General features: G+C 45.0%; 1 protein-coding gene across 1 annotated transcript in view; it reads left to right on the forward strand.

Moving 5' to 3' along the window:
* Positions 1-17,870, forward strand: part of MDGA2 (MAM domain containing glycosylphosphatidylinositol anchor 2) — a 160,082-nt gene that overhangs the window by 16,051 nt on the left and 126,161 nt on the right. Inside the window, exon 4 of the mRNA XM_026051505.1 lies at positions 10,581-10,755. Coding sequence (XP_025907290.1) covers positions 10,581-10,755 — 175 coding nt within the window. The remainder of the gene's footprint in view (positions 1-10,580; positions 10,756-17,870) is intronic.

Raw genomic sequence — 17,870 nt, forward strand, 5'->3', positions numbered from 1 at the left:
GCAGGAGGCTGCTGGTTCACAGCAAGAAGTATGTTGGAAGGATGCTGAAAGGGGCTTGGAAATGATAGGAGAAATAGGTGAGCTATGAATAAATGCAGGATGAGGTGAGTGAGGCCGGTGTGCCAGTTGCAGCCTCTCTTGGGGATGTCGACCTTAGGCTTGCCAGAGCATCAGCAGTCATGGAAAAGAGGCTATCAGAGAATCACGTGGAGCCGGAAATGATATCCATGTTGATGACTGATTTATTTGTTTCTAATGCTGTATCAGCTTCATTTTGGCCCTGGTGGTGGCTTGGAACTTGCCAGAAATCCCCTACAGAAAGTCCATTTTAGGCAGACAGCTGGTCTGTGAGCGCGCAGCTCTTTCTAACACAGATAATGTTATCCTGGAGCAGGACAGGGACGCAGAATTTCCATGGCTGAGGAAGAGTCCTTCTCCTGCATGGGGAGCAACAGCTTGGGGCAGTGGCTTCCTGGTGGTCTTTTCTGACAGCAGCCAGAAGTGCTTGTGGATGGAGACCACATTTGATTCCCTCTCCAATTTCTTCTCCAGTAACAGAATACTTTAGGAACAGAAGTCCAGATATAAATTAGTGTCTTCCAGAAGGCACAGTGTGACTCTAAGCTTTGGACCTCATGCTTCCTATTCCTGATTGCAGAACCTGGCCTAAAGCTGAGGCACTCCAAGGGAAGATTTTTCAAGCGCCAGCATGCGCTTCCATGACTGACATTTCAGCCGCTGAGCAGTAGAAACCCAGCTGTTCCTCAGAGCTTTGTTCTTACAGCCCTTGGAATTTAGAGGGCAGGAGGAAGATGTTTTCAAGCGTAGAAAGCTTAGGATATCGGCCTGTTAGCCAAAGCCACCATCATTATCCCACAGGTTGGGGTGCAGGAGACATGGATATGAAGGAACAAGAAAATTTTTTTCCCCTGAATTACTAACACCCTAACCGGTGTTTCCCTGTGTGGTTTATGCACATTCTGGCCGATGTTGCAACGTATTACAGTTTTACATACAGCAAACTTACCATGTGCTTTCTGTCTCCGTATGGTCTTCACAGTGGCCACCCAAGGGGCAGAAGCAACGGCCTCACCTGCTAATGCAGGTTCTTGAGATGGTGACTTTTGCAGTTTCATGGCAGAAATGCAGCTTGGAAAGCCTAGTTGCACCGAGGTGTCTGATGGTGAAAGAGGGAGGGAGTTGGGCTGCTTGTGCTGAGCTTGGTTCCTTCTGYGCTGTGTTGCTGTCCGCTCTGCCACGTTGTCCTGGTGGATGGAGTTGGGTCAAGGCTGAGCTCTCCTTCAGCCCCTCACAGCTTGGAGGGGCCGTCTCTGGATTTTAGGGGACCCCCACCTGGACACCTGAAGCTAGGACTTCTGCAGCATGCAAGCAAGTTTATCAGTCCTTAAAAATACGTGTGTATATATATATATACACACACCGCTGAAGCATATGCTGTCATGAAGGCTTCTTCCCAAGAGATGTAGAGGAGCACTCACTGTATTAGAGTTTTTCCCCTCTCATGGCTTTTGGAGTCAGCACAGACACATTTGTTTGGTGTTTTATTTTGTTTGTTTTTTTGCTTTTTTTTGTTACCAGAGTGTTCTGTACATTAGCAGAGGAAGGAAGCCTGAACCAGAAGAGGAAAGGTTGAACTTTAAATAAGCTTAACTAGTTAATCCATGTGCAAATGTTTGTCTTCTCAGGCAAAAGCAATTAAAAAGAAGCCTCAGCTGCCACTGTCCTAATTCATTTTGTATGTGCCAGATATGGGTTGTGGTACTGAGCAGCGTGGAGCTGTAAAACAAAACTGGGGGCGAAGTGAAGACTGTCAGTGCTCTATTAAGTGTCACTGTGTTGGGTCTCCTAAAGGTCGTGTGACAGTAAAGGGAGCTTCAGAAGTGASGTTTCGCTCCAGGATGTGACGGTCTCTTCCACCAGGATGGACAGGAAGGATTTAGTTGCATTTTGCCTGTATTAACCCTTTMTACAGGGGCTGTTACTCTTCTGTGTAACAGCAAAGGCATCGTTTGACACTAATAATATTCTAGAGCATTAGTTCTTTTGCTTAAACATTTTTATTTTACTTTTTGGCAGAAGAATCTTAGCCCCCCAGTGCAATATGGGTTCCTTTAGCTTTGAGTGGTTTGCATTCTTCTATATCTGCTAGAAAGGTATAACCTTGGCAGAGGCCAGAGAGGTCCTTATAAATAATTATAACAACATTATAGGCTGAATCCTCTTACTCTGGCAGATTTTGGGATTCAGGAGATAAAAATAACAAGTGAGGCACTCTTTTTTTTTTTCCTCCCTATACATCTATCAATCAAAATGATAAAGATATTTGACTTGCACGTTTTAATGGTGTAATTAGATGTAATTACATGTTCAAATGATTACACATATGAACACTAATTATATAATTGAAGACAATTATGCTAACTAGGTAAATACATAATTAACTAAAAATCTCTTGTAAAATCAAGCAAGTTTGCTTGTCGCCCAAAGAAAGTGAAATGTCAATTCTAAAGAAATGGCCAGAGGCTCTGGCAGGGCCGGCTGCGCCCGAGCGGCAGCGCGAGCTTCCCCGGCTCGCAGGGACCTTTCCCGGGCAGGAGATGCTCATGGGGATGTGGGATGGAGCAATGGAGCAGTCGCAGAATTCCTCAGCCATTCTGGGATTCTGTGCTTGGAAGGGAGCCCTAGGGATCCCCCAGCGCAGCCCCTGCTCCCGCAGGGACACCCAGAGCACGGGGCACCCGGGCGCATCCAGGCGCCTTGGGAAGATCTGCAGAGCAGGAGCCTCCGCAGCCTCCCTGGGCAGCCTGGGCCAGGGCTGGGCACCCTCGTGTCGTGGCCATCGTGCACTCTCCGCTGCTCAGTATTTATCAAGATTCCCCAGTTTGACTCTGTCTTAATTCCCTTTGGAAGTTAACTTGTTATTTCTTAATCTCTTGATGCTTTAGTTTAGCCTTCAGTTTAACATTCTGTCTAATCCTGGTCTTTTATTTTTACTTACAAGCTGTACCTTTTTTTTTCTTTTTTTTGTCTTGATATTTACTTGTGATTCTCCTGCCCGGGGGAACTGTTCCCAGATCCCTTTCTTTGGCACTTGTGGGAGTCATTTAAAGGCATGCCAGGAAAGTACACGACGACGTGGATGATGCTGGTTGTGCTGGCTGCGGTTTTGATCCGCTTTCTTCTCGCTGGTCTCTGCATCAGAAGCAAGGGAAGCGTCTCAGCCGGCAGGATTCAAACACAGCTCCGTTTCTTTTCCCCGAACAAAGCTGTTGTGAAACTCTTATCGACTGCGCCAGATGCAGGAGAGCAGAGTACGGCTCCTTTTCCAGTTCTGTTTAATACACTTTTTTTTTTCAGATACTTTTGCTGCCGGATGGAGACTTTGTCACTTCTTCATCCTGTGAAACAAACAAAACCTTCCCTATACACAGGCACAAACCCATAGCAAACCAAGGCATTGGTCCCGGGGCTTCCAAACGACTTCCAAACTTGCACCCTGTTAGCCCCCAGCCTTCTAGGGGGTTCTTCTGGATTATATTTATATGAAACTTTAAAAATGGGAGCTAGTTTGAGTAAACCCTGATRCTGCATTGCAGGGAGCCAGTAACCGTGGTGCTCCGTGCAGAGGAGCACCCAGAGGAACAAGAGCCTTTTAAAGGCAGTGCTTGATGGTGTCCGGAAGGTGCCGGGTGTTGGAGGTGGGACAGGCACACGCTGTCGGGGTGCTTCGCTCTGGGTGGGAAGGTGCTTTGAGTCCTGATGCTCCTTGGGCTCCTTCCAAGCTCTGCGCTGTAGAACCCAAGGGTGCAAGCATGTTGATCTGTAGCCATGCAGAGTGAAACCAAACATATGTTTCTCTCTCCTGTTGACTCATCTGGACTAAAATTATATGGGCCATAACATTGAGTGTTGGCACCTTTCTTTGCTGCCCTCATGAGGTTGCTGGTTTGAGTCCATCTGGGTGTGATCTGTTGCTCTGCAGCATGTGGTTCCTCCCAGGGGTCTTGCAGGGAAGGAAAACGGGCAGAGATCAAGGGTGGTGCTGGAAAGGACCCTTGGACAAGGAGGGGGGAGAACCTTGTGCCCTGGGGCACGAGGTGTCCGTATCTGCAGGAGACCAGGAAGAACCACGAGTGTCTGCACCACGGGAGCGGCGGTGGGTTGGGGAGTGGAGCGGGTCCTGATCGGAGTGCAGGAGTATTTGTGTGTTCAGGTTGTGTCCTTCTGCCTTAGGGTTGCTCGTGCCACCAAGGCTAGGAGTGGGTGCCACCCTTTTGATTCCTCTTCTTGCTGTACTTGGAAAAATTACATTAATTTCATTATCTTTGGCCATCAYACTGGCCGTAGAATACTTAAATGGGATACCATTAGGAAGGAACAAGTCCTTCCTGCCTTTAGGAAGGATGCTCCGGAATAGCGTGTGTCTTACTGTACTACTGCTGTCGTAACGCCGGTGTTTGACTGAGCTGGGCTTTCTTTTCAAAAACTGTGACTATTTTAAACTCTATAGAAGCAAGTTTGGCATTAGTAACCTTATTCTGTCACTGAAAAATAGTATTATGAGTTAGACATAAATACAAAGAGGCTTGCAGCACAGGAGAAGAATTCAGATGTGAATTTTATCCAGGCCATTAAATGATAGTTTTGTCGTGAYGCCGATATGGACTTTTGCTCCTGCACTAATGAGAAGATCTGCATGTTACAGGGTGTCCTATGTTTGTTTTGTATTTAAACTAGTTAAGAATTCTAGTAAAGGAATTTCTGTGTATTTTAATTTATGGGAATTTATTTATGGCTCTGATTTAGCGCAGTTCCTTCGTATCTTAGCAGTGAAAGGTCAAAATTAAAATTTATAACTGAGAATCCAAATGGTGCTATGTCTGCCTTGGTCTGCCCTGAGACCATGTTCATTATTCCGCAGGTGAAGAATTATAGTTCATTTTGAAGTAAACTGAAGCTCTTTAAATAAATAAAAACTAGTAATAAAAATACATCAGTCACAGATGTTAAGATCATTTGGTGAAACTCATTAGTTTTGTTGATGGATAATGGGTAACTTGCCATTAGGAAGGTCCAACCATGCACAACCCCCGTTATTCCCCCAAAATGTTGACTGTGTCGAAAGAAGCCTGGTCTTAGTGGTAAAAGGGCTCTCTGAAACTGTGTATTCAGTCAGTCCCGTTAACGCCAGGGAAGGTGATCTGTGAAAAATGAAAGCAAGATCTAGCCTTTAGTGAGATGTTCATAGCAAAACGTATACTGGTTATTCAATATAAATGTGCTAATTGTTTTGAAGCAGTGAAACTTCTTAAAGAAATAAGGGGAAAAATAGTTAAACTAGGGTAAATTGCTGCRTTTAAGCATTTAATAGGTTATTCAAAGCTGTTTTGAGATTGAACGTATGGATGTCTCCCTAGGGTCTGCATCTTTATTTTATAAAGAGAAGACCAGACTGATTCAGCTGAACGTGATGCCATAGAAAGCATCCASAGTCAATCCTGCAATTCCTGTACTCAGTCGCCTAAGCTAAGTTTTCAGCCTCTAAACAGGAAGAGAAAGGTAATATTTTGCTGGTTTGTCATTAAGCCAAAGGACGTTTTTAGTTCTTGATGCTTGGATGTCTAAAGCCTGTGTGGGATGCCTTAGTTTCGAGAGTTTTGATGACAGTATGTGCATGTTGGGTAGAGCAACAGAGAGGAGCCTTCAAAGCTAGTGGAAGAATGGAACAATTTTGCCTCCCTGCAAACTAATTTTGGAGAAACTGTGCTTAAAAATAACTTTTCTTTGTGAAAAATCTTTCATGCAAGTTAAATGTGCAAATGTTATCCTGAAAGACCAAAGCAAGCGGGATTTAAGGCATGGTTTTCTGCGTGCTTCCTTTGGTCTGGAAGGGACCTTCCCCGCGCGGGACTTGCACTTGTGAAGCCCAGGACTGCAGTTGGTGCCGCTCAGTTTTGTCTGTCTTGCTCTTGTGACGCTTTGAGCAGTCCTAGCAACTGAACTGAGGATTCGTGTTCCTAGTGACTGCATCTTGGCTACAACAAACCTAAAGAAATGCATTTGGAAATCAAAGACTCTCCAGTTCCGCATTTGGCTTCCCACCAGTGACGGTTTTCTAGCCCTSTCTAAGATACGGGGCTGTCATTTTTGACATGATTGGCTTTTTTGACTTTGGCTTTTTTGGCACTCTGTTTCATGCAAAAAGTTTTTGAATAATTAGCAGTATTTTTTTTACCCTGGAAACATTTCTAGCCTAGTATTTCMGATATAGGAATTGGGAACTACATTTTTCCTACACTATCGCGTATTGATAGCCTGGAGTGATGTTCAAATGAAAATAGACCTYCTGTACCCATCATGTCACTGGGTGCATTGGGCTGTCCATGCGGTTTCACCAAATTGGCCTGTTGTTAAAACCATGATGTCCTGCTCCCATTTCATGCAGCAGTCTGTGCAGCTGAACCCATAACCTTCTCCAGGACCATAGGGCAGCAGCATGTGTRGAGGCTCTTGGTTGGTGCATGTTGAGGATCCCCTGGGATCCTCCCTTGGGAATGAGCCCATCCTTCCAAAAGTCATCGCCTTTGGGTGCCCCTGAGTGCTCTTGGATCAGATGGTGCCTGTGTCCCCTGTCCTGTGGACATCGCCTTGGTGCCTTGTTTGAGGTGACCTGACAAAAGGGACTTGGAAACCCTGAGAAGCATCGATTTGATGGGACTATTGGCCTGATAATCACTCGAGGATAGGATGATATTTTGGATCAAAGCAAGTYCTACTTTATTTGCTTTTACAGCTATGCATGATTTCTCCTGGTGCCAGGCAATGAAGTTGGATCCAGACTGCTTCTCTCTAGGCTTTTTTTTGCTTGTTTGTGGGAGTTTCGGTGACTATTTCTTAAATTTATATATATATATATATATATGTATTTAATCACCAAGTAGGATGAGAGCGACAGCTCTTCCGACGTAAACCGGAGCCAGGTTGTGGAGGAGGTTTTAGCCGCACGGTCTAGGTGCCCGAGCGAGCGTCCTCGGGAGCGGCGCCTGCGCGGACCCCGCGCGCCCGCCCACGTCCAGCCCGGCCCCGGCGGCCACAACTCTTCGGGGAAAAAAATTAAAAAGGGATTTGTCAGGAAATCGATGCTCGGGTGTTTTGTTTGCTTGTTTTTGAGCCAAGAAAAATGGTTTGTTTCAGACTAAATCACTTTGAAGATATTTTAACGCTTATTGGATTGGACAAAAGCAGTGCTTGCAATGAAAATTTTCTATTTTGAGAATGTCAAMATCAAGTTGTTTTCTTGCTCTGCTCTTTTTTTTTCAGGGTGGATAGTTCGTGGAAGCCGAGAACTGCCTTTCTATTTGTTTTGAATATATATTTGTGGGCTAAAAAGTGAAACCCTCTTAATCTTGCTCCAGTTTGCAGGAAAGCTCCCAGAAACCTGAAACTGCAGGATGAAGTATAACCAAATATCCCAGAATATCTGTTTGAATTAATAAAACTGTCAGATATGATGGTTCAGAGAATTTAGGAGCTGATATGAATCAGAAGTACATAAAACTATGATATGGTCTTACTAAATATAGTTGTATTTAAACAGAGTGCTTGTTAATTGACTTGTTTATAAGTTGCCTTTGACTTCTGCATATGTTTTAAGTAAATATGTGTGTGTGTGTTTTAAAAAAAATAAAAATAAAAATCAAGAGACCCTGGTAAATAAGAGTCGGAATAAATGGCAGTGATTGAGTAGGGGTTTCCAGTGGGCACCCTTTGGAAAGTCTATTTTTGTTTTGTTCTTATGCAATTAGAGGCCTTCTGAGTACTGCATCGTAAAGATGTGTCTGTGGAATCTGGGGCTTGGCTCTCCATGCTGGGGCACCAGCTCCTTGGCAGGACCCTGAACCAGCAGCTTCAGGGCTGGGACATGGCAGCAGGTGGAGATGACACTGCCACGGGTGGTGGTGGCATCTCAGAGCACAGACTCTCTTGATTAGTGAGTCAATAAATGACAGCACAGGATTATCAGTTAATATTTAAGTGCATGCTGAACTATAACTAAGGTACGTAACAAACTGAAACTAAATCAGACCAACTGAATTTTTGGAGGATATCTTTTAAAAAGAGAATCTAGTTGACTCTGCTTTTATTCTTAAGGCACTGTTACATGCACTGTAGGATTATTGGTTAAAATTGGTTTAGAATACCCCTTTTCCCTCTAAATTGTACATTATATATTTTTGAAGTTGAAAAATCTACATGTGTTTCGAGCCGCAGAGCTTCATGTTGAAATGCCTCRTGACGAGGACAAGATAAATATGGGCATGTTGAGCTGGTGCAGGCGGGCAGAAGATGAGTTCACACAAAGGATAAAATTGACACTGGATAAATAAAGCTGACTATTGTATGAAAATACTAGCTATAAGCAGAAGCTTCTATATAAAGCATTATTTAAAGTATCTGATAGGGCAGGCTAAATTCCACTTGAAGCTCTCTATAGGAGAAGGGGGAAAAGAAGGATGTCTTGCTATTAATTTTTTTCGGTCAAATGACTAGAACTGCTTTTACAGTTAAGTTAGGTTATGTATAGAGGGAATGTAGGGACTATAGGGGAATTAAACATGCAGGAGCTTCAGCGAAGCCCTTGAATGCTGCTTTTAAAATAGTCCTCGAGCATCTGAAATCTATATGACGAAGTCGTATTCTGCAGAACGCTCCGGCTGACTGTGTGTTCCAAAATTATCCCGCAGCACATTTTTATGGATGATTTAAGCCCCGGAGCCAAGGGTTTATAATAGAAGTACAGACAGATTGAGACTGGTAAATATAGCAGCGCTAATAGCGTCGCTCTCACATGCAGCCAGAATATTGTAGCTGGGGAGCCTGGCTGCTTCCTTCCAGACCGGCAACGCCATCCGAGCGCTCCGCGGTCACCCGGCGAGGGGGAAGGCCCTTGAGCTCGTGCATCTAACGAGCCAGAAAGGGAGGAATCATTTGGGAGGGTTGGGACGAGTGCTGCTCGCTGTCACTGCAGCTCCTGCAGCTCCAGCCTGTCGCTTCAAGGAGGGAGCAGTTTGCGTGAGGTTAGGGCTGGTGATGGATTTTTTTTTCAATTGGGAGCCTTTGATCTGGTATTGAATATTGTTTGCTCTCCTCCTTGAATCAATGCRAAATGAAGATTTTATAGATTTTACTCATTTTCTTTTTTTTTGGATGAAATAGTATCTCTGCTCATTTCTGTCCTATGACCCTCATTAACTTCTGGAAAGTGCTTAAGGTTCTGCAGATGGTGAAAAAGAGGTGGGGGATAGACAAGATGGGCGAGGAAGGACCATGCAAGTCGCAGTCCTAGGAGGACTTGGGCTTCAGAGACAGGCGGTGTCGCTGCTTTCCCTGGCCCTGCTGGAGGTATCTCTTCTGGTCCTTGGGACTAAGCTACAGCGCTTGGTAGCAGTTGGTGCCCCAGACTTGCTTCTATTCYAGTTTCCTTGAGGGGGGAAAAAAGTTTCCTTTCCTTGCAGCATGATGGTAGTCTGAGGAAAAGCTCACTTTGGGGGCTTTTCACCTGAGACCTGCTCTGTGGTTGGCATGGCAAGTCACAGATGTCTGATTTCCCCGGATGTTTTTCATTCTTGTCCGGTATAGCATGGGAAGTGKTTTTCTGGTGTCTGCTGACCTGCCGGTGTCGTTGCAGGAAGGAGTGAGTTTAGCAGAGCCGGGGTGACCGTGAATATTGGGCCCAGGTGTAGAGGTTTCTTTGCTGCCTGCTGAGGATCCTGCAGCGTTCATGAATGGCTGGGTTTGTTCAGTGGGTTACGCAGGGTCTTTGCTGGGTCTGCACAACAGGGGCTTTGTGTTTCACTGTTTGATTTTCTCCTACATGAGGCCCTGGTTAAAAGGCGGCTGTTGTTTGGTGCGGACAGACCTTCTGCCTGTTTGGGGACTAGCAGCGTTTGCTCTGAATGTCTTGGCAGTTTGGGAAAACACCCGGGCAAAAAACTCCGTCTCACTGTAACTGTTTTGAATACTATTTGCAGAAATATCTGTTCATACACAGATACGTATACTTTGTGGTYTCAAGCTGCTGATTCTTGAATTGTTTGGAATTGGATGTTTTGGCTCTTAAAATATAAGCAATCAACTGTTTTAAAAGTGTTTCCCCATGTTTTTTYGTTAATACAGTATCAAACCACATACAGTGCACCAGGAAGCTGGGCTTTTCTAGCAAGCTCTGCTTGTTGTAAATGGACAATTTTTCAAGCTGGTATCGTGGAGGGTTGGCTCTGCACATCCCTACCTAGTGGCATTTATCTTCTTTTTTTAAAATTTTATTTTTTTCCCCCATCAAAAATCATTTCTTTTGATAAATACAAGCTTACAGCCAGAGCCTCTTGGGTGCCGTGTTTAATTGCAAGTGTGGGCTCCCGAGTTCTCCAGGGACGTTCCCCRAGTCCTTTGATGTAAGGTCCCAGCCTCTGCGCACGTGTCTCCGTTCAGCAGGGATCTGTGTTGTGTTCGTTTTTACAAACAGCCAACTTTAACAGTCTTTTTTGGTGCTTGCTCAGATCAGGTGGACCAAAACAGCAGGAAGTGCCTCTGACCGATTTCAAGACTCGAGTGTCTTCAATGAAACTCTGAGGATAACCAACATCCAGCGACATCAAGGAGGCCGCTACTACTGTAAGGCCGAAAATGGCTTGGGTTCGCCAGCTATAAAGTCCATAAGAGTGGACGTGTACTGTAAGTAAAAAGTTTGGAAAGGTTTTTATCATGCTTTTTGTTAACTTCTCCTACTATCTGGCTTTTTATAAGAAAACGGCAGGTTCTTTGTGAAGTCCAGTACAGAAATAGTGGTACTTTAGGACAGGTTTGTGTTACTGATCCTAGCTCTTGTGACCGTTCCCACCAAAGGTGGAGGAGGCTGCTCACGTATGTAAGCCTCTTGGAATGGAATTGTAGTATTATGATAAGAAAGATTAATTAAATTCAGACCCAACTTGTCCTGCTTTTGTATAAGAAGAAAGTTGCAAAACTGTAGTCATTGGGACAACCCTTAATTGCTTGTATTTTTCTACACTTGCTGTGGTGTAGGGATTTGGGAGCAAATAAGGATGTTTTTGCAACATTACAGTATTTCAGCTTTATTTGTTGCTGAAAACTTTTTTAGTAGTGATGTTTCATGTTCCTATGATAAATGTTTCAACAGCACCATTTRAAATGTTGCAGGCTGTAATGTTTGAAGCATGGGGAGAGCAACACAAACGGTCCCGAGAGCTACAGATAAGAGGGAACAAATGAAAACTTCACACTGCGATAAATGTAGCCCGTGTGTTGATGCAAAATGGGATAAAACTGAAAAAAAAAAAGCTCCAACTAGCACAGAACTGGTGCCAATGACTGGCCTTGTCAGAAGTAGGGTGGCTCTTGCTCTTAAAGTAGCTTGTTGCTGTAGGTTTAACGTAAGGATAAACTTTTCATTTGACTCTAACTTACATGCCTGTATGTAGCTCTCGGAAATGAGCAGGTCTCAATACCTCACACAGCTGTTATTGTCCACGCTTCCAACGGAGCGCGGGAGGCAGTACATAACAGTTAAAATAGCTAGGGCTCTAGGTTAGAACTTCAGTTGTCTGAGTACTTAATAAAAATAATAACGTGCACACACAAAATGTAACCGTCTTATAAACCTGCAAAATTGGAGCTTTTGTTTATTTCAAAGTGCCCTTTCTTGGTCAGCTTGGTCAGGTGAATCTTAAAACATAGGTTGCTTCAGAGACACGGATGGTGAAGACTTCTGTGGGATTGCTGGAGGGACACCTGCCTTGGAGAGGGGTTTTCCTTGCCTTGCGGAAGCTTACGGGCTACTCGAGTATTTGCTTGGCGTGGTGTTGGGCTGAGGGTGCTGGAGTGCAYGCCAGCCGCAGCACGCAGCTGCAGGAGGGTTTTATCTCTCAGCCCTGTGGAACTATCGGATAAAAGCCCCAAGAGCAAATATTTCTCTTTATCCCAGCATCCCAGTACCACGTTCTCCTTAGTTCTGATGGTAGCAGGAAGAGTGCTCTAAGGGGTCTTAAGGCTAGATGGTCTAAACCTGTTGTGTTCAAAATATCAAAATAGTTATTTCTAATTTTTTCTTCCTTTATATATATATATATGTGTGTATATATATATATAAAATATGCTGCTACTTAGTATACATCACACATGCCTTTCTGGAACATGACAAATGTTAGGTTCCAACTCTAATCAAATTCCTGGTGATTTCCCCTCATCTGCATGCTGATATTCCCCTGGGTTCTGCTATCTATTAATGATCAAATATTGCTAGGCAGACAATTGCTACCTGGAGATACTTGATCATGCAGTAAGCTGCAGACACCAACGGAGATTGGATCTGGCTGTGAAAACGATACAGGGAAGGGGRATCAAAAGTTCCTGAGAGATCAGAGTATTAGGAATTGAAACGTTCCTGGACAATGCTGTGCTTTAGTGGTTGAAATTTTCTCTTTTCATTTAGTATTTACTGTATAGATATTTTGTGTGTGTGTGTGTGTGTGTGTGATGTCAAGGACTCTGTGCAGGACCGAGTCGGGATGGGGGGTTCTGTATGCGTTTTTATGAATAATGGTCTGTGAGAGGCTTTCACTCAGACGTCAAGACACACGAGGGAGATCACAGGCGCTCAGCCAGCGTTTTCCATCAAAATGTGTTTTTCTTTTAAGTAAACACTTATTAAATAAAACTACAGAGAAAGGCAGCTTTCCTCACAGATTTAGATAAGTGTCAAAAGCAGCTCTGCAAAACAGAGCAGAACTTGGGAAACCAAGTCGTATTCTTGATTTGAAACATAAAAGCTAAAATTTTCCACTGTAGCTAGATTTTTCTTCTTTTTTTTTWAAATTTTCTGATGAAACACTCCAGATCTGTTTAAGGAAATAACTAAAAGTATATGTTTCTGGAACATAGTGGAAGTGGGAAAAGCAATTGGAAAACATCTTGGTCCATCAAGCTAAGTGTACCGCGTTGAGTTTTGGATCAAAAACTCTTTGAAAGAGGTGATTTAAGCCTCTAATTTTTCCTTGGAAAAGGCCCTGCGTTTGTCAAGCTCAACAGCGAACGGCTGAGGAAAATCTCCAGAAGGTCTTTGCTTCTCCTTGCTCTCTGTTACAGGCTTGGCTGGGAGGCTCCGACCCCAAGGTTTGGGTGGCAGGTGCTGCTTGCTGCCCGTGGGTTCGTGTGCGGTGTTTTGTTGCTGACCGAGATGTCCGGCAGGTTGGGACACAGCGGTGGTGGCCATTGGAGTTACCGTCACGGGCTCTGCCCTCGGTGCTCGTACAGGCCTGCGTGTCATCCCCTTCTCTTTGTACTTCACGAGGACGATGCTGGCATAATGGTTTATTTGGGGGTGTTCTGTTCTTCCCATTGGAGATTTTCTAAAAGCCGTTCAGCTGTTATTCCCGGTTCTGTGCCGCTCTGACGCATACTCGCTTTCCTGCCCTAAGAAAACAACAAAAGAAGCCTTTATAAACACATGCATGTGTAAGGAGCACAGCTGAGGAGTTAACCCAACCACACGCGATCTAAATGTAACCCGGGGCACACGGGGGATGCTGGACCAAAGGAGGTGCTGTCTGCCTTGTGCACGGTCCAGCAGGTATCCATCTGTCCCAAGGCACTGGTTGTGTCTCTGCCTCCCCCTCAAACAGTCCTGCTGGATTACTGAGCCTCGGAGTTGCAGGAAAGTCCTTCAGTTTTACCCTTCCTATCAAGCTGCATTTAGTCAAGGCTCTGCTTTTAGTGCATCTGTCACAGAGCAGGGTGACTTTGCCGGCGCCTTCTGCGGGTGACGATGCTGGTACCTACTGGGCTTAAAGCTATCGTGGATGTCTCTAGGTTGCACTCTCTTCTGTTCTGTTAATATAACTTGAAGCTGCAAAAATAGCAATCCCTTTTGGTCTGGTGTCAAAATATTTGAATGTGAAAAGGAGAAGAAAAATAAGATGATCCTTGTTTTGTGGTTGAAGAAGCCATCCAGGTAAATGGTAAACACCAGGTTGCACCAGCACAATTTAAACACATAGAACGTCTTCAATACTGAAGCAGGAAAGAGCTAGAAATACCTAATTATTAGCATAGATTATCCATGGTAAACTGGTGTGGACTAGCATTATTCTGTTTAGATGGACACAAATATATTGCAGTCCCTCTGCGTCACCTTTTGGCAAACGAGTGTTTGACCATGCCTTGATGTTGGCTTGGAAGACTTTYGTCCAAAGCAGTTTAAACCTGACTAAATGTTTCAAGTTCCTTGCAGAAACGTGCTGTATAAGCAGTGCGAGAGCTTGTACTGGACTTTGCTCCCATAGGGAGAACACGGTCTTCCTTCCAGAACCACGGTGGGTCCCTTCATGCTGTGGGAAAGGGCTCTGTTGGTGGCATCTTTTCAGCAATCCCMTGTTACCTATGTTACCTAAGTAACTTGCCATTATAACACAGGATCTTTGAGCTGAATATCTCATATTCCTTAATTTTGATTGTGTTTTTATTGAATTTTGACCCYTACCAGGTTCCGTTTGGCTGAATGGGGGTGTAGTCAGCAGTTAATTTCCCTGATTCCAGAGCTGTGCAGGTAGCAGGGGGAGGTTCACCCAAAGTACCTGTGTATCAGGCTAAGGGCCAAGGGCTAGTTTCAGAAGAGAACTTAAAAATAAGAGATGCTTTTTCCCAGATGCAAAATTAGCTATCAYAGCGTAATTGGAGGGAAGAGCTACATGTTATCCACAGAAATAAAAAAGATGTTTGTGAGGCCAGAGCAAGTCTGGACCTTCTTCCTGTGAAGGCATCAATGTTTTTAGCTATTTTTTTTGCAAGAAAAATGTGTGTATATATATGTATATATTTCTTTGAAGATCTTCTTCCTTCTCCCATGAGGCTGAAACAAATGTAGTGTGTCCTCTTTTCATCATATTTTCAGGCGGGAAGCTGCCTGTTCTTGGTGTTCCCCCAGGGAAGGACTGCCTCCTGTTGCATATCCAGCCTGGTTTCATCCCGAGCTTCGGCTCTTTCCTCATTCCCTGGCAGTATCTCTATGCAGTGTAGCTCATTTTTTCCAAGAAAAAGCCATTGTATGTAGTCACTGTCTAGGAAAAATTTTGCCTGACTTAGGGCGCCCTTTCTCCTCTTTTGTAAGCAAAGCAGCTTATTGTATAAATTAAGTGTTTTTATTTAAAGCAAAGCCTCTGTATTGGGGTTTCTGTTTGCTCCAGAAGGGCACCTTACCATGTTGTTAACAAAGAAATACTGTTTCACAGAGAAAAGRTGTATTTTTAATTCTCTTATTTTGCTGATCCTTATGCATACAAGGCCAGGATGCACAAATGGGGAAGAAGAGAGTAGAATTAAGGGCTGGCCACAGCCCTTGTCAGACAGGAGCCAGGACGACTTCTAGCAGTTTGACGCCCTTGTTCATAGGGGACGTTTTCCTCTGAAGGGAACACTTTCTATAGGTGACAYTGCTGAGAGGTCCCATTACTGTGGCGAAGCAGCCCCAGACTTCTGGATCCCACCGATGGTATCGGGAGGGATGGAGCCTCCCAGCCTCGGCAGCAGCGAGGGGGATTGACAGAAACGCTCCGTGCTGCCAGGTTGCTTCAACAAATAAGCAGCAGCACAGCTCTCCTGGCTCGGAATGGCACGGAATGCTGCTGATTGTTCGTACCAAATGGCAARATGCCAAGCTGCCGCTCCTGGGCATTGGAGCAGGTCCCCTCGCAGGGTGCGCATTCCCGGGGCGCGCTCTCGGGAACAAYACCGCTCCTTCCCCAGGTCTGTCCAGGAGATGTTGCAGGCCAATGCTGAGAGGGATTCAGTTGTGTTTCTCTCCAGCTCTCCCTGTCATTAATGTTAATGGGAGTCATCTCGCCAAGTCTCCATGCACAGCAGTCCAAATTCACCCCTGATTTCCTACCTGCTGTGCAAATGCTGCTGTGAAGCATCTGGTGTCACTAATTACTTAACTCTCCCCAGGTATCCAGTGGGCAACTGGAGCAGCCGCTGTGGAAATASAGCACCATAGAGCTTGAGCGTGCTGGTAGGGAAGCCCTGTCCTCGGCTTTGTCCCTCGTCAGTGGTGCATACATACCCATGTACACTTCAAACAGAATAACATGCTGCTTGTTTACATGAAAGAAGATTTCAAAGTTCGTCTTTTAAGTTTATTCTTGTAGGAGTTTCTGCAGTGCAGGAGGAGCCTAAGGATCCTGTGATGTGGACAGCCAAGGTGAGGGAGGTTACGTGGAGCTAATGAAGTTAAAGGGAAGAGGGACAGGAATTGGTTGATATCAGCCACTTCTTACATTGTTCCATGCATTGTGTCCTTCCCGGCCTTCCCCACTTCACTACAGACCTAAGAAGAAAGAGAAACTGGATTTAGATTTGATGAGATTAAGAGGAGGTGAAGTTTTCTCCCCAGCTGCTGTTTTTGGCTGGAGGGAGATACCAGTGACTCTCCTTGCATTGCAAGGAGGCTGCTTCCACCTCGCTCTTCCACAACACAAGGACGTGGCCAAGTCCACCTGGGGTCGGGGAAGGAAAGAGCAGGGGCTTTTTATATAGAAAAGTACCCTTATAAGCATATGTAAATACATAAAAGTATAAAACATTATATATAAATAGCCTTATAGATGGACCTGATAGCCTTCTACCATGGAGTGACTGGCTGAATGATGAGAGCCGTGGATGTTGTCTATCTTGACGTTAGCAAGGCTTTTGACACTGTCTCCCATAACATCCTCATACAGAAGCTCCGGGAGAGCGGTCTGGACAAGTGCACGGTGCGGTGGATYGAGGGCTGGCTGGATGGCGGAGCTCAGAGGGTTCTAGTTAAAGTATTTCCTTAAATAATTTGACATGTTTGTCTTTCAACATCCCATGCTTTGCAGGCTCCATTGCATGAGAGTTTGCACAGTTTCTTTCTCCAAAAATCGGAGCCACTTTTGTGCCCTAGGTAGTCTCATAGCATTTAAATTGTGGCTCCTGGCAGCATCACTTGAGACTTGCACATTATTGGTRCTTCTATAAGGCTTTTTTAAAAGGTGATCAATGCGTATGTGTGTGTGTGACAGTTGCAAGGTGGCCCTGACCATTACACCAGAGTTTCAAATAGTACTGCTTTAAGACTTTTTCTCTGAAAAATGCAGATGTGGCATTGGAATATTAATAATATTTTTCTGACTACAGAACCTGAGCTGTAACTTGATCCTTTTCTCTTTGAGCTCGCGAAGCGACGCTCTGATGTGATGTTTGTGTAAGGCACGTTCTGCWTCGAGCCGGGATGCTGCTTGGATGCCCAGCTGCTCCAGATGACGTGTAGCTTCTACAGTGTAGAGTAAGAGGAAGGAAGAAGAGGTTGATACCGTGTGTAGGAAATGGATGTAGTAAAAAGAGCTCTTCTGCAGGATGCTAAAAATACATAATTCTAGAAGAACTCCGCAAAAACTGGAGCTGGCAGCAGCGCGGGCTGCCCCCGTTGAGCTGCTGCCGGGCTCTGCACCAGGGATGTTCCCTCCTTGGACTTGCTCGGGGTGGTTTGGTATGAAGTGTAGAAGCCTCTTCTAGGAAGGGGAATCTAATCCTATCTTTGGAGGGGGATCTCGGCACTGGCCCGATGGAACCGCGCAGGTCTGGGGCACGGTGGCTGCTGAGTGTCACCTAAATCCCCCACGCGCTCCGTGTGACACACAGCCTGTTTTCTGCCCATGCCTCTGCAGATGTTGATGGCATTCTCCCGGCCACCGCAATTAGGATATAATTCAGGGGCTGAAAATACAGTTCAGCTGCTTCGTTAGTTTCTGTGC

The sequence above is a fragment of the Nothoprocta perdicaria genome, unplaced genomic scaffold (genome assembly GCF_003342845.1).
Source record: "Nothoprocta perdicaria isolate Ctin4 unplaced genomic scaffold, notPer1 scaffold_76, whole genome shotgun sequence".
Taxonomy (NCBI): domain Eukaryota; kingdom Metazoa; phylum Chordata; class Aves; order Tinamiformes; family Tinamidae; genus Nothoprocta; species Nothoprocta perdicaria.